The 14111-nt window shown below is 42.4% G+C and overlaps 1 protein-coding gene and 1 long non-coding RNA gene across 4 annotated transcripts in view; one reads left to right on the top strand and one right to left on the bottom strand.

Annotated features, from left to right (window-relative positions):
- map3k1 (mitogen-activated protein kinase kinase kinase 1, E3 ubiquitin protein ligase) overlaps positions 1-11633 on the top strand; it is a 105992-nt gene extending 94359 nt beyond the window's left edge. For all 3 annotated transcript variants that reach the window (XM_063210409.1, XM_063210411.1, XM_063210408.1), the window contains exons 20-21: positions 4101-4232; positions 9995-11633. In XM_063210409.1, the coding sequence (XP_063066479.1) occupies positions 4101-4232; positions 9995-10144 (282 nt within the window). In that variant the 3' untranslated portion in view covers positions 10145-11633. The remainder of the gene's footprint in view (positions 1-4100; positions 4233-9994) is intronic.
- LOC134458219 (uncharacterized) lies at positions 5810-9624 on the bottom strand. Its single transcript, XR_010036546.1, has 4 exons — positions 7984-9624; positions 7668-7760; positions 7290-7458; positions 5810-7048 (listed from the first exon to the last, which is right to left on the bottom strand). It is a non-coding gene; the product is annotated as an uncharacterized LOC134458219 (long non-coding RNA).
- Positions 11634-14111: the final 2478 nt, after the last annotated feature.

Genomic DNA, 14111 nt, shown 5'->3' with positions numbered 1-14111 from the left:
GGCAACCTGTTTTTTTCCCCAGTTAGTGTTTTCCCTCCCTCTCTCACACACACACACACACACACACACACACACACACACACACACACACACACACACACACACACACACACACACACACACACACACACACACACACACACACACACACACACACACACCACACTCACGGGCAAGGCCAAAGTCTTCGTCTGGCTTTTTTACTCCACGCTATTTAAATGGTAATGGCGACCTCCACACACAGTCTCGACCTCATCTGCCCCCCTCTTACACACACACGCACGCACGCAGGCACGCACGCGCGCACGCAGAGTCACTCTCTCTCTCTCTCTCTCTCGCTCTCTCTCTCCTCTCTCTCACGCACACACACACACACACACACACACACACACGCACACACATACACACACGTACACACACACAGCAACCAGCAACCTCAACTTAAAAACTAAAAAAAAGCTAGATAAAGTCCAGCAGGGCATTATGTGGGCCATTCAGGCATTATGTGGGCCATTCAGGCTCACGTGTGCGGTCAGGAACTGGGCAAAGTGGGCTTGGAATCTCTCACTAACTCCAAATGAAAGAAGATTGTAATCCTTTTGAGGCGACCACAATGGACGGAGCCCTCCGTTGCTTGTTGTCATTGTGGTCTGAACCTTGTTTAATTAGGAGGGGGCAGTTCAGCCCAGCCCATTCTTTCTTTCTTTCTTTCTTTCACTCCCTCCCTCTTTTTCTTTTTCCTCTCTCATTTTTCTTGCACTCCTCCCACTCTTTTTCTTTCTCTGGAGAGCTCTCTCTCTCTCTCTCTCTCTCTCTCTCTCTCTCTCTCTCTCTCTCTCTCTCTCTCTCTCTCTCTCTCTCCCTCTCTCTCTCCCGTTTTCCTTGCACTCTCTCTCTGACTGTGTCCTACTCTCTGCTACTCCAACCCCCGTGGGCTCTCTCTCTCTCTCTCTCTCTCTCTCTCTCTCTCTCTCTCTCTCTCTCTCTCTCTCTCTCTCTCTCTCTCTCTCTCTCTCTCTCTCCCTCTCTCTCAGTTCATTACACAGAGGCCAGTCTTTTCTAAATGAACAGCACAGCCCTTCTCCTCCTTCTCTTCTTCTTATTCAACTTTGGAGATAAAAAAGAGTAAACAGCTTCTTTTGGGCCAGGGTTTGATCCCTGGAGCCACGCAAATAGTGGCAGTGTTTTACAACTGTCATTTGCAGGTCGCCTTGTTTCCTTGACTGTAGCACTGAAACTGGAGTTGTGCATTTGTTGCGTACTGTAATTGTTTTCAAACAATTGTTTTTGAGCCCATTCCTGAGACATGCAAAAGGTCTGGCTCTCTGATCCTTACAGCTCTCGGATCCTTACCTCCTACAGTTATAGAGGTACACAGTGTGAGTGAAAAAGTTATCTAACATGGTACCACTTCAGTAATGTAATTGTGGTGATTAGACGCGTTGCAGTGGCCATCACAGGCACTCACTTTAGCAGCAGTGCATATTTCAGAAACGGGACTTGATTGCCTCCAAGTGGCAGTTACCGGTATTACAAGTGTCCAGTGTGAAGCTCATCAGAGGTCACTCACCACTGAAGTGTTGCATCAGATCTGCCGTAGACACTGATGTTATCAGCATGTGGCCTTGTGTGCCAACCTTTGGAAAAGCACACATGGTACAGCAAGGTTAAATAACCAAGGCCATGTATTCATCCTCACCAGCTGTGTGTAATTGGGGCCAAACTGATACGCCAATAGATATTGTCCCCTAAAGAAAGACCTCTAATGCAATCAGTTGGTCTTTTATTGTACCTGTTGCGTTGCGTGCTATTTTTTACTCAATGTTCATGATATGACATGAAACATTTGCACAGCTTATCTGCTGGGTCTTTCTGGTGAGTTTCCTGACAATACAATGCAGAGTGAATGTATTAATGCACAGTGCAGAAGAAGTGTAAATAATTACTTTTCATGCTCTGTTACCAAGTAACCAGTTCACCGACTTCTCCAGAATTGTGTGGTTACCGATAAACCTTCTTCCTTGTACAGCGAAATGTGTAATGTTATTTTTTCTAAGCCTCTCAGTCTTCAGACCACTTTTTGCCATTCAGAATTCCAATTGGACCAGTAATGTCTGGATACAGTAATGCTTAACTTTTAGCAGTTAGTTTATTACTAACTGACAATATAGCACCATTGACTCCTCTTCATACTGACAGTAGCTCAGAGGTGTCAAACGTAAAAGTAAATTCATGGTGTAAGTAAAACATTAGCACAGGATATGACACAGCTGTCACACCATTTACGCCATTGTACCTAATGAAGTAGATGGACTGTGTTGTCACTGAAAAACACTAAAAAACCTAACAAGTACCCACCACTGATTTGATCCAACCGACACAGAGTCAGCTGGTCATAAGACAACTGATTACTCAGATAAGTTGTCTCTGTTGGAAGGATAAGGTTTTTTTTTACTTTTACTTTTACCTTTGACACATCTGCATTAACTAACAGAATTCTGACTTAGGAAGTTGGTTGATGGCTATAACTTACCAAGTGACATTGATAATGGATGCACACTATTGTATTTATTTTCTTTTTTCCCTCCATATTCATCATATAATAATTGTTTTTATTGGTGCCAAATCTACTTTGTCCACATTGTAGAGCAAAAAAAAAGGATATTCAGGACTCTTTCTCTTTCATGACTCAGGTAGCAAGTGATATTTTGTTTTTCTGAGTTGTTTACGCACAAGTTGGCCTTATATGCCAGTGTGTGGATACTGCAGTTGTTGTTTTGTCAAGGGTGGAAAAAATGGGCCTGTGTGCTGGCATTAGCTGGGCAACATGCACGCACACAAACCACAATTAAAATCTCTCTCTCTCTCTCTGTTTCTCTCTCTCTCTCTCTCTCTCTCACCACACACACTCTCTCACTCTCTTCTCTCTCTCTTCATCCACTACACTGTCCCTTTGAGGTCAGTATTCACACGGCGGTCACTGAGTCTTGTAAACTTGTGTGTTTGTGTGTTTTGGCATGACAAGTGGTTTCAGGCCAGGTAATGTGACGATGTCTACTGGATTCACTGGATGTTGTTGCAGTTTATTTGGAAAAAGCAACTGAGCCGGTTCAGCAGAGACGCTGGCCTGCCCATCCCATTTTGACTGATGTGTTGATGCCTTGGCTTTCAGTAGTCAGGTGCTGAAGCACATTGAGCTTATACTGAATGTATACTGTAAGGCAGTGGTTCTCAAACTTTTTGTGTGAAGTACCACCCGAAAAAATATTGAGCTCTCCGAGTACCACCTTGACAACCAACATTAGAATATTGCAGCAAAGGCCTTCCATATTCACTTTTGCCAGTCAATACAGGAGAGGTTGATAACGACATCAACAGCTACGGTCATATTCAGTACAAGTTTGTTTTAAAATGTCTTGCTTGCCTAGTATTATTCTACATTATGTTTTCACATATCAGACATTTTCGACTGCAACAACTTGATCAGCCTTCAAATCAATGCACAAAAAATGAATTCTTCCAAGTACCAACAGAGATGTCTCAAGTACCACAGTTTGAGCACCACTGCTGTAAGGAATAATGGTGGTGGTCGTGATCCTCATCCTTTTCCTCTTCACCTTCACCTTCTTCTTCTTATCATTATTATTACATTACACTTTGCTGACACTTTTATCCAAAGCCACTCACAGTTATGGGTACTGGTTACAATCAATGGACCAATGTGGGGTTAGGTGCCTTGCTCAAAGGCGCTGATATGGGAATCGAAACCACAACCTTCCAATTCCAAGACCAATTCCCTACAGACATTGGGCCATGGCTGTAATCATTACGTTACACTTAGCTGATAGTCTTCTCCAAAGCGACTATTACTATTTATTTGTTACAGTCCCTGGAGCAATGTGGCGTTAGGTGGGGGAACTTCAACCATGGATGGCGGTGTAGGGAGAGATGAGGGTGGGATTTGAACCTGCAACCCTCTGATCTTAAGTCCAACTCCCTAACCATTTGGCCACTGCTTCCCCCAATCATCACGATGATCCTTTCCGTCATTAGAGACGAGAGTGTTAATGAGGTCTTGTCATTGTGCCTGTCTGTCGCAGGTGCTGAGGGGGCAGCAGTATGGCCGCAGCTGTGACGTCTGGAGCGTGGGCTGTGCCATCATCGAGATGTCCTGCGCCAAGCCGCCCTGGAACGCAGAGAAGCACTCCAACCACCTGGCGCTCATATTCAAGGTATGTACAGTAGGTGCCCATTCATCACATGTCTTCTCTGTCCAGTCCACATGTCAACTGGAAACACCAGCATCGTCACATGATAATTAGTGGTTGGGGTGTAAATAATAATCCATATGTATCGATGCATCGATCCTTGGGCCGAAGATCGTATCGTATCGTATCGTATCGTATCGTATCGTGGGGCATGCTTAAGTATTGAAAATAATCGAATCGCTGGCCCCTGCCCTAGATGTTAATTGTGCAACATGATGGAAGTGGAAAAGTAATTGGAGAAAAAATCTAATCGAATCCAATTGTGGGGCATGCTTAAGTATCGAAAATAATTGAATCGCTGCCTTAAGAAATCGATATTGAATTGTAACATCATGGAAGTGGTGATTTACACCTCTAATTAGTGGTGGTACTCTGTTCACAGTAGCCTGTTGCACAGACACCTCAGTGTCTCCACTAGAAATAATAAGCAAAGTCTTAACCTTAAAGACATGATAACAGATTGACGCTGTTTTTGGAAGAGAAGGGTCCAGCTGCAGTAAAACAGTTCCACCCTTAATGCAAGCACGCCCATGGGCGTTCCCGGCATTTGCCGTATTGGCCAATCGTGAAGGGATACCGCATGATGTCATTTTCAAGGCCATTTCCGGATGAAGGCTCCATGTTTGTTACAAAGATATCCCGTGCAAATTGTTATCTTCCAGAGAAACGTTTCACTGAACATTCCACTGACATAATGTTCTCAACAATTTATGTAAGAAAGTGAGATAAATCACACGTTTTCTAATCCCAATATGTCTTTTGCTTTGTCTTCCCGTACCTCGGACATTGTAGCCTACTGTTTAGGACTCGTGTCGCTATGCACAAATTTGTCATAGCAACGTACCAGGTCGCCAAAATGTCAACACAACGACGTTGACATTACCTTACCTAGCTGTGTGTGTCGAGGTCACTGTTAACACTGTGTAGGCTATATGATTAAACATCCTTTCCAGGATATTAACACACCCGGAATAATAATAATAATTAAAAAACCCTTTTTGGCGAGGTTGTTCACTTGGTAAGACATGATATAGGCTACTTAGAAAAGTTTGAAACGATGTAAAACATCAGCAACACATTCCCGACTTTTTAAAGTAATGAGTGTCACCTCACCACATTTATGTGGCAATGTGGTCAGCTTGGAAAGAGCAGATATTAATGAAAAAATATATGAAATAGTATTTGAAATAGCAATAGGCTATTTGTTTGTTTTATTGGAGAAAAACAATTTATTCATTACCATAGGCCTACCATACTCCATGTCTGTCTATGATTTAGGAGTGAGGTCACACTATTGAAGCTTACCTCTTTATCCAGGAGAGGTTCCAGATTGGCCTGTCTTAATTCAAAGGCCATCAGAAAACAGAGAACATTTTTCCTACCATCATAACCAGTGTTTGTGCGTACATAATCAGGACCGCTGACAGCTTTGGCTGTGCCCAGGACAAAGTCATCTGAAAGGGCCCCCCACTCAATACATAGACTACATACAATGTAACAGACCTGCAAATTCGTCAAAGAAAAAAGGTGACAGTGTAGAGCTGGGGTTCTATTTCTATTCACGTGAATGACCTAATTGGACAGGAAAAAGGTGACTGTCACCAAAAGGTGACGAGTTTGCAGGTATGATGTAATGAGGACCCATTCCTGGACCCCTCGTCTCACTGGGCCCAGGTCAACGGACCCCTTTGCCCCCCCTGTCAGCTTCCCTGCATGTAGGCCACATACATTGCTGAAAGAAGTGAACGAGACAGGAATGAAATGTGAAAATGTATTTCTGTTTACTTTTACACTATGAAGTGTGAACGGTTACCTCTCCTTCTCATATTCAGAGTGCATAAAACAGCACTCAACTGTGTGGTCTGTTGATAGCCTGTGTAGTACAGTAGATTAGACTCCATTTTTTAAATAAAAATCTATGGAGGGTTAACACAAAGTTTGAAATTGTGTTTGACCAGTCTCCAATGTGCAGTTTAACTAATAACTAAAAATAATGCATTGGCATGAAATACAGACTGATACATACAATAAATACAGTCACACAGAGACACAAACAGTGTGCAATAAGAAGATTAACATACTGATGGACAATAAATACACAAACACAGTGGACACACACACACACACACACACACACACACACACACACACACACACGGCAGGAGGAGATCATACAGGTGATGTGAAGATGCTGTATATAAGGAGCAATGAGTAAAGTGTAAGTGGCATGGTGAAAGAAGTGTTCATGGAATATTCTCCAGTGTCCTTGGGATATTCATGTGGTTTTCTTCAGTGCGTTGAGGAGTCTGATGGCTTGTGGAAAGAAGCTGTTTCCCAGTGTGCTTGTGTAGTAGGGAGAACAGTCTGTATGCTGGATGAGTTGTGTCTTTATGATGTTCATTGCCCTCTTGGAACAGTGTGAAGTGTACAGATCCTGAATGGCTGGTAGGGGTGATCTTATGAGCTTTTCTGCCGTTCTCACCACACTCTCTGTACTGCCTTCTAGTCTTCAGCTTGACGGCTGCCAGACAGAGAGGCTGCTGGTCAGGATGCTCTCAATGACACCCCTGTAGAAGGTGGTGAGTGCCGATGTGGGGCGGTCGGCTCTTCTCTCATCCTTCGCAGGAAGTAGTAGGAGTAATGTCTGTGCCTTTTTGAGATGGTGGAGCCATGTGATGCAGTTGGCAGAGGAGGAGGGGCACAGTGGTTGGTGCTGGGTTGATCAGGTTCACCAAAGTTGCTGGTGTCATCAGCCCTCCCTCTGAAAACTGGCTCCGTGCCTGTCAAAAAAAGGCATGCTAATGTTATGAATGAAAATAAAGACAAAAACAAGCACCCCCTATCTACCTACAGAAAGACATGACCATGACATGACCATGTGCATATGCTTGTGCACACGCCCCCCCACACACTGCTACTGTCTTAAAGTGTAGCACGCAGGCAGGCACACACGCGCGCAGGCACGCGCCTATTCTCCCCCTTTGCCTCAAGTCAAGTGTGCATTTTAGAGGTTGGCCTCACCTGCACATGTGTGAAGAGCAGGGAGATGTGAGGTTGAGGATGACGAGGCAGGGCAGGAGGTTCTCCTTGTGAGCTGCCCTGGTCCTGATGCTGATTGCCCATCACCATGCTGTGGCTCATCAAACCCATTACTGGCATATCGATGCTGAGCAGGAACGACTGCTTCCAACTGCACACAGACACACACACACACACACACACACACACACACACGAGAGGGTATACATAGAATACACTACATAAAAATCACACCCATCATTTTAATGCAGAACTCCAGGCTGAAGAGTTACAGAGCGTCTGACCTGTACAGGGGTCACTATTACTGTACTATACTTATTGGTCTAGTGCAGAACAAAGCAGATTCAGTGATTTACTCACCACTGTGTGCAAGTTTCTGTGTTCAGCTCAGGTGGAAGCCTCCATCACAACATGTTGGTACTGACATCAACCATCTTTCAGAAAACTGGCTGCCTGTCAGAAATAGCAAAATTATGTTACCACAACAAGGTAGTATCTTAAAGATACCCTTAACCAAAGGCAGACAGACACACACTGCCACTGTCTTGGTCTAGGACACACACACACGCCCTTTAAGGGTCACATGTATAATGACCGGGTTCTCACTCACTCGCACACTCCTTTTCTCCTACTTTTGCCTCAGACAATGTAGTGAGTTTTTAAAAATTGGCCTTACCTGCACACGTGTGAAGGGCAGGAAGAGAGGTTGAGGATGGAGCTGCCAGTCAGGAGGTCCAGAGCTGTCCTGGTCCATCACCATCATGTGGATCATCAACCCCAACTTCTTATATCTGCGTGCACACATTCTCTCTCACACACACACACACACACACACTTGGAGAGATACAGGTTATATGGCATATCAGGAGGCAGGGGTATTGTTGCGCTCTAGATGTTTAGAAATAAGTAGGTGCATGGACCCAAAAAGTAGAGCTCAATGTGGGAGCACACTAAAGACACTAAGGTCAAGTCAATACTCTCTGATGGCAGCAACCTGAAACGTCTGCTCTAATCTGCTCTGAGAATTTTTTTTAATCTGCTTGTGCTTGACCTTAGTGTCTTATTTAGTGTGTGAACCTGCTCCCACATTGAACTGACAAGTCAAGTCGGTTTTATTTTCAATTTCTTTACATGCACTGGTCAAGAATTGAAATTACGTTTAACACCAGGTTGAACAAATATGACACCTCCGACTTTCAGTGCTATTCTATACATCTTTGCTTCAAAGAAACACAACTGATAGCTCAGATGATGAAACAGACGTGCACAACGCAGCACAGGAAGAAACTACTGTATAAACACCTTTTGGCCCAGCATAATTTCGTGATAGCTCGTGGTACAACAAATATTCAAAACTTCCGCGTGTCATTTGAAAGGGATGTCAAAACTATACGTTTATTCAAACGAGTAACAAACCACGAAACTGTTATTAATACGGAGATCATTTCGTGATCACTTTGTGGCGAACTTTATGATATTTAAGCAAGCAAGCACACCATCCGATAACCATTCGAAAGACCGTCAAAACGTTTATGAATGAACTTTTCGTGGTAGGCCTAGTTAACTTTTATTCTAGTCTGGCTAGCCCTTAGTATCTTTCATCTCACCCTTGTCATGTTAACGTCTTATCTTACACATAACGATGTACTCCATTCACATTTGCCTCGTATTGTCGTAACAAGATTCTGAGATGTGCTGCCTTTGTCCATTCTGACCAGGCTGGCTAGCTAGCTACCAGGTTGGAAATAGTAAACTAGCACAGATTTCCCAGGCAGTGAAGCCTGTAGTGGGGTATGAAGGGCAACAGATGTTCATATTTTGGGAACCAAAGGCAGTTTCCTGCTTAATATATGCAGTGAAGTAGTCACAAGAATGGTAATTACACAGGAATAATAGTTGTTTTGTCTGCCCATAACTTAGTGCTGTACATTATGACAAATACACACACAACATCTGAAACAAACTTACGAAGGGCGGCCTGTTAGCTTGCCTTGAAGCTAAAAAAAAAACATTAGCCAACACCGCTAGTTGGTGGGCCGAGGTGGTTAAATGTTCGCCCTCCGACTGAAAGTCAACTCGTAAAGTAACCGTTATGTATATTCATGCATTTAATATCGAAATCTTACCGACAGTTGAGTGATCGCTGCAGCGAAATCCTTCCAGTCGTTTTAAAAAGTCCAGCGCGGCGCTTTTGTTGTCATTCGGCAGCAACTGACTTCAGAAACTTGAACAGCCAAAGGGGCGTTACTGTGAGGGCGGTCTAGTAAGGAGGAATGGGCGTAGCGGTATTAGCTGGACAAGACGCAGCTGGACCATATTGGTTTGGAATGCCAGCAATCTAGACTATTTTTTGAAATGTTTTTTGGACAGCCACAGAATTGCTACGGACACAAACCATAGCTTGTTTAAATTGATCATAATCTATGTCAGTTCTGCTCATCACAGATTTACCAAAATCACAAGCAAGGTGTATTAGTGTCTAGTTTTGAAATGTTTTTAAAAAGAAGTAGAAACTTAATTTTATGGGTGTGCCATTCAACACGGTAAAACGTAACGTTAAAGTTAAATTTCACTATACCAGAGCTATGCAGTCCTCCCTTTGTGTTTATCTGTGTCTATGTCTGTGTGTGTGTGATCATCAATCTAACCATGTGTCTGCATTTGCCCCCCTCCCCACCCCTTTCCAGATCGCCAGTGCCACCACGGCCCCCACCATCCCCACTCACCTGTCCCCAGGTCTACGGGACGTCACCCTGCGCTGTCTGGAGCTCCAGCCCACCGATCGACCCCCCTCCCGCGAGCTCCTCAAACACCCCATGTTCCGCCTCAACTGGTAGCAGCCCCCACCCTCTCCTCTCCCTCCTCCTTTACCCCTCCAAATCCCCACTGTACCCCCCAATACCCCCTCCCTCCCTCCCTCTCTCCCTTGTCATCCTGTAAGCCCAGTATGGGTCATATGTATGGAGATACTACTGAAGGCCTTCCCCCTGCCACTGCTACTGCACCTGCCTCCACTGTAGCCTGCTGCCCCACCCTCACCTCACCTCACCCTCGCCTCGCCTCACCTTACCCCTCCACACCCACCCACACGCTTCACCACGTCACCAAGTACACACGGCACACACATCTGCAAATGCATTTACACGCATGCACGCGTCGCGCACACACATGCATTACACACACATACCGCTTTGGACAATGGGCCCAGAAAAGCAGAGGAGGAGCCTGTGCACCCTAAAGACACTTTTTAGTTCATGAAATGCCAAGACCTGCTGTACTCCGGAGAAGCCCCAATACACACACACACAAATACACACACACACACACACACACACACACACACACACACACACACACACACACACACATACATACACAACACACACACACACACACACACACACACACACACACACACACACACACAGACGCCTCTCTTCGCCAGTCTTCTCCCCCATCGCTCAGAGCGCTGCCCATCACCACCTGCCTGCTGGCTGCTGGGCGTGGCTACGTGAAGCTCCTCCTCCCACTGGTGCCTTTGTCTCGTGCCATGTACCGCATCGCGCCCCCTACACTGTACTACTCACCACGCTAGATGCCCCCTCTTGTCTGGTGCTGGTGTCCAGCACTTGTGTTTCTTAAATAGTTTGATCTCGTAGCCATCTGGTCCCTTGGGTGACGGATTTATGATATGGGGTAGTGGGGTTGAGGGGGTGGGATTAATTATGGGGCAGGATTATTATAGGGGTGGGTTGGGCAATGACTTGTGATGTCATGACTCATGTCACACCCTAATGGTGTGTGCACGATTATTTCTTAAAATTTTTAAAGCATTAGACAATGGATATGACAACCTAAATCAAAGTTGACTCTATGTGGTCTGATTTCTGCTTTTTTATTTTATTTTTCTTTAATTTTTTAAAATAATAATGACCATCATTGTTGTGTGTGGAGTTAACGGGGAGGTGTGTAAAATGTTTCACTTTTTTGTTGTCTTTGTTTGGTAACTGCGTTCGATCGTGTAAAAGACTATGATTTGATCATTTTTGTGCATTATTTGTGCACTATTACTGTGCATCATTACTGTCAGGCCATTATATTTTAATAGCTTGGGGAAAAACATCTTGGAAGTGAATCAGGGAACGGTGACTTGTTTTTTTTTTTTTTTTGGAACAGAACTTCAGCTAGTTCAGCTAGCCAGTCGCTGAATGTGAACGGTTATGATACTGTCGTGTTTCTTTTGTTACTAGATTTTTTTAAGCTGAAAAATCCCATGTACGACTTATTATTATTTTGTTTTCAAAGCATTCGACAGCTTTTTTTTTTTTTTTTAAGAAAAATATATTTAATGTGTGGGTCTTACTGAGAGGCAGTGAGGCATCTTCAAAGTTGGGAAGTCAAGTTGCGTGAGCCAATGATTGAAAAGATGTTTAGAGGTCGTCGATTCTAATATTGAGCGGAAGATTCAGCCCACTGTTACCTTCAAGAAATGCAGATGTCTCTGTTCTTTCTTTTGTTTTGTTCTTTTTTTTTGTTAGTGTAAAAATCTGATGAGCCCTGTCATACCAGTCGTCATTTAATGCAGAAATAATCTATTCAAAATATCTTCACTGTTCAGCCATTCTCTAGGTGCTGGTCCTCTTTAAAATGTTATGCTATTTTTCCGATCATTTGTGATTTTAAAACGTGATTTTTAAAAAAAGGCATCTTAAAAAAAACATTTTAAATATGTTAGAATGTATATCAGAAATGTTCTAAGTCACTTCCAGGTGATTTTGTTTCTATATAAACTTAAAAATGCTGTCAAACAATGTTGGTGGAGGGATCTCTCTGAAATAGAGGAAGACCATTCTGCGTTTTGTTAACTCAAGTCATCTCTGTTTTGTTTTTAAAGAATCTTTGCGAATGCTCCTCAAGTTTTTAAAATCATATGACCCACAACTCTTCAAGTGATCACGCTCTTGTTTAAAAAAATAATAATAAAAAAAGATATTTACATAAATTACTAAATGGAACCGTTTTCCAAGTATGATGCATTGCTATTTTATATTTTTTAGATCGCCTTGATTCTTTAAAGTAAAGAAAATCAAAGGATTACATTTTTGCAACATCAACAATTTAGAGAAAATTAAGATTTATTTAAAAACAAATCCAATTTCTTTATATTGAGTGCAAGCTGATCAAGCTTGAAGGGTCAGAATGTAAATAGATGAAATTTTGGTAGCTAAAATTATTGTACTTGACTCCTGTATTTTTATACCACACTGTTTTCCATAAATACATATTTTTGTTCCTGCTTTTATTTTATTTTATTTTTATTTTTTTCTTACTTTTCTTTGTCATTGTAAAAGCTTTAAAGTTATGCACTCTTTTGTCTTTTTATATACTGGAAAAAAGAGATCAGTTTCAGTCAAATTCATAAGTGCTAATCAGTATTACGTCAACATGTCATGTCTATAATTCTTACCAATATTTCAATGCCTTTGGAATTTCTTCTTACCCACCTGTGTCTCAACCAGCTTGCTGGGTTCTTCTGTTTTCTTTTTTTTTGTATTTTATTTTGATGCCTACGTAATGTAATCCTATGCCTTTTTTACCGGAGCTGGACTGACTGTGTTTTGTCTGGAATGATGCTGTCTCTCGTGTCACTTGGTGGTACCTTTTTTTTTTTTTTTGTTAAGAACGTCTTTTGCTGTTTTATTCCAGTCTCTACTACCTCAGGTGTCCTATAGAGTTTTCCTCTACCAAAGTTCACTTTCTCAATATATATATTATATAAATATATAAATATATATTCTTTTTGACTGTTAATTGTTTTTTTATCTCTTCTTCAAAGATTTCCAGGGCTTAAGGGCTAACTTGTATTAGCACCTTTTTATTGTGCAAATAAAACTTGTGAAAACTCTGGATTCAGAAAAAAAGTTAAAAAAATGTTTGGCTTAAGATGTATCTTTCATCTTAAATTTATCAAGATATTTTAATGATTTAAGTTTTTACCCCATTGGAGCATTTTATAACAAATTTGACTTATTTTGGTGTTTGTCTTTATAGCAAATAAAAAATGGGAAAATGGTGTCCTTCTACTTGTCTTTTTCCTTCTCTTTGGTAGTTTACCCATGTAATGAAGATTCATTATTCAGAGGTTTGGAAGAAGCTTGGAAGTCAAACTACTTTCTCTCCTTGTGAAGAGAAAATCTGAAGTGCTCAGGAAATTGTTGAGAAAAAAATCTTGAAGGTGCTGTTTGGTGTTGGGGAAAAAGCAATATCTTGTCAAAAAAGGAGTCCAAGGCACTCTTCTTGTGCAAAAATGTTAAAAAGTCTTGCCTGCCCTCATGTTTTTAAACTTAATAGCCATGTTTCAATAAAGGCTTTTTAACATTTTTGCACAAGAAGAGTGCCTTGGACTCCTTTTTTGACAAGATATTACTTTCTCTCCTTCTTTGCAGTTGCTGGTAGCCTCTTGCCTCAAGTGCCACCCTGCCTCCATGGACAAAACAAAATCTACTCAATGCCAACCTAAGCATACCATTTTTTCTTTGTTTGAGGGGCTTTTCCTAGCCTGGCTCTCGCGAGACCCCTAGTGCTTCGTGCATCTTCGTTACACTTCGTGAGCTCGCACAGGGTGACAATCCATCTGCGTGAGAGCCAGGTTAGGCTTTTCCCTGTTCAACATCCCAATTGCAAATGGGGTGATGACCTTAATTTCAATTTGGCTTCTGTGAGATATTGAATAAAACTTGAATCATCAGTGACGTCAAGTCTTGAGTCATAGAGCTTGAAAGTCCCGCCCCTTAGTTCCGCATT

This window comes from Engraulis encrasicolus, chromosome 11 (assembly GCF_034702125.1).
Source record: "Engraulis encrasicolus isolate BLACKSEA-1 chromosome 11, IST_EnEncr_1.0, whole genome shotgun sequence".
NCBI classification, from domain to species: Eukaryota; Metazoa; Chordata; class Actinopteri; order Clupeiformes; family Engraulidae; genus Engraulis; species Engraulis encrasicolus.
The sequence above is the reverse complement of the archived record's forward strand: the minus strand, read 5'-3'. Positions and strand labels throughout refer to the sequence as shown.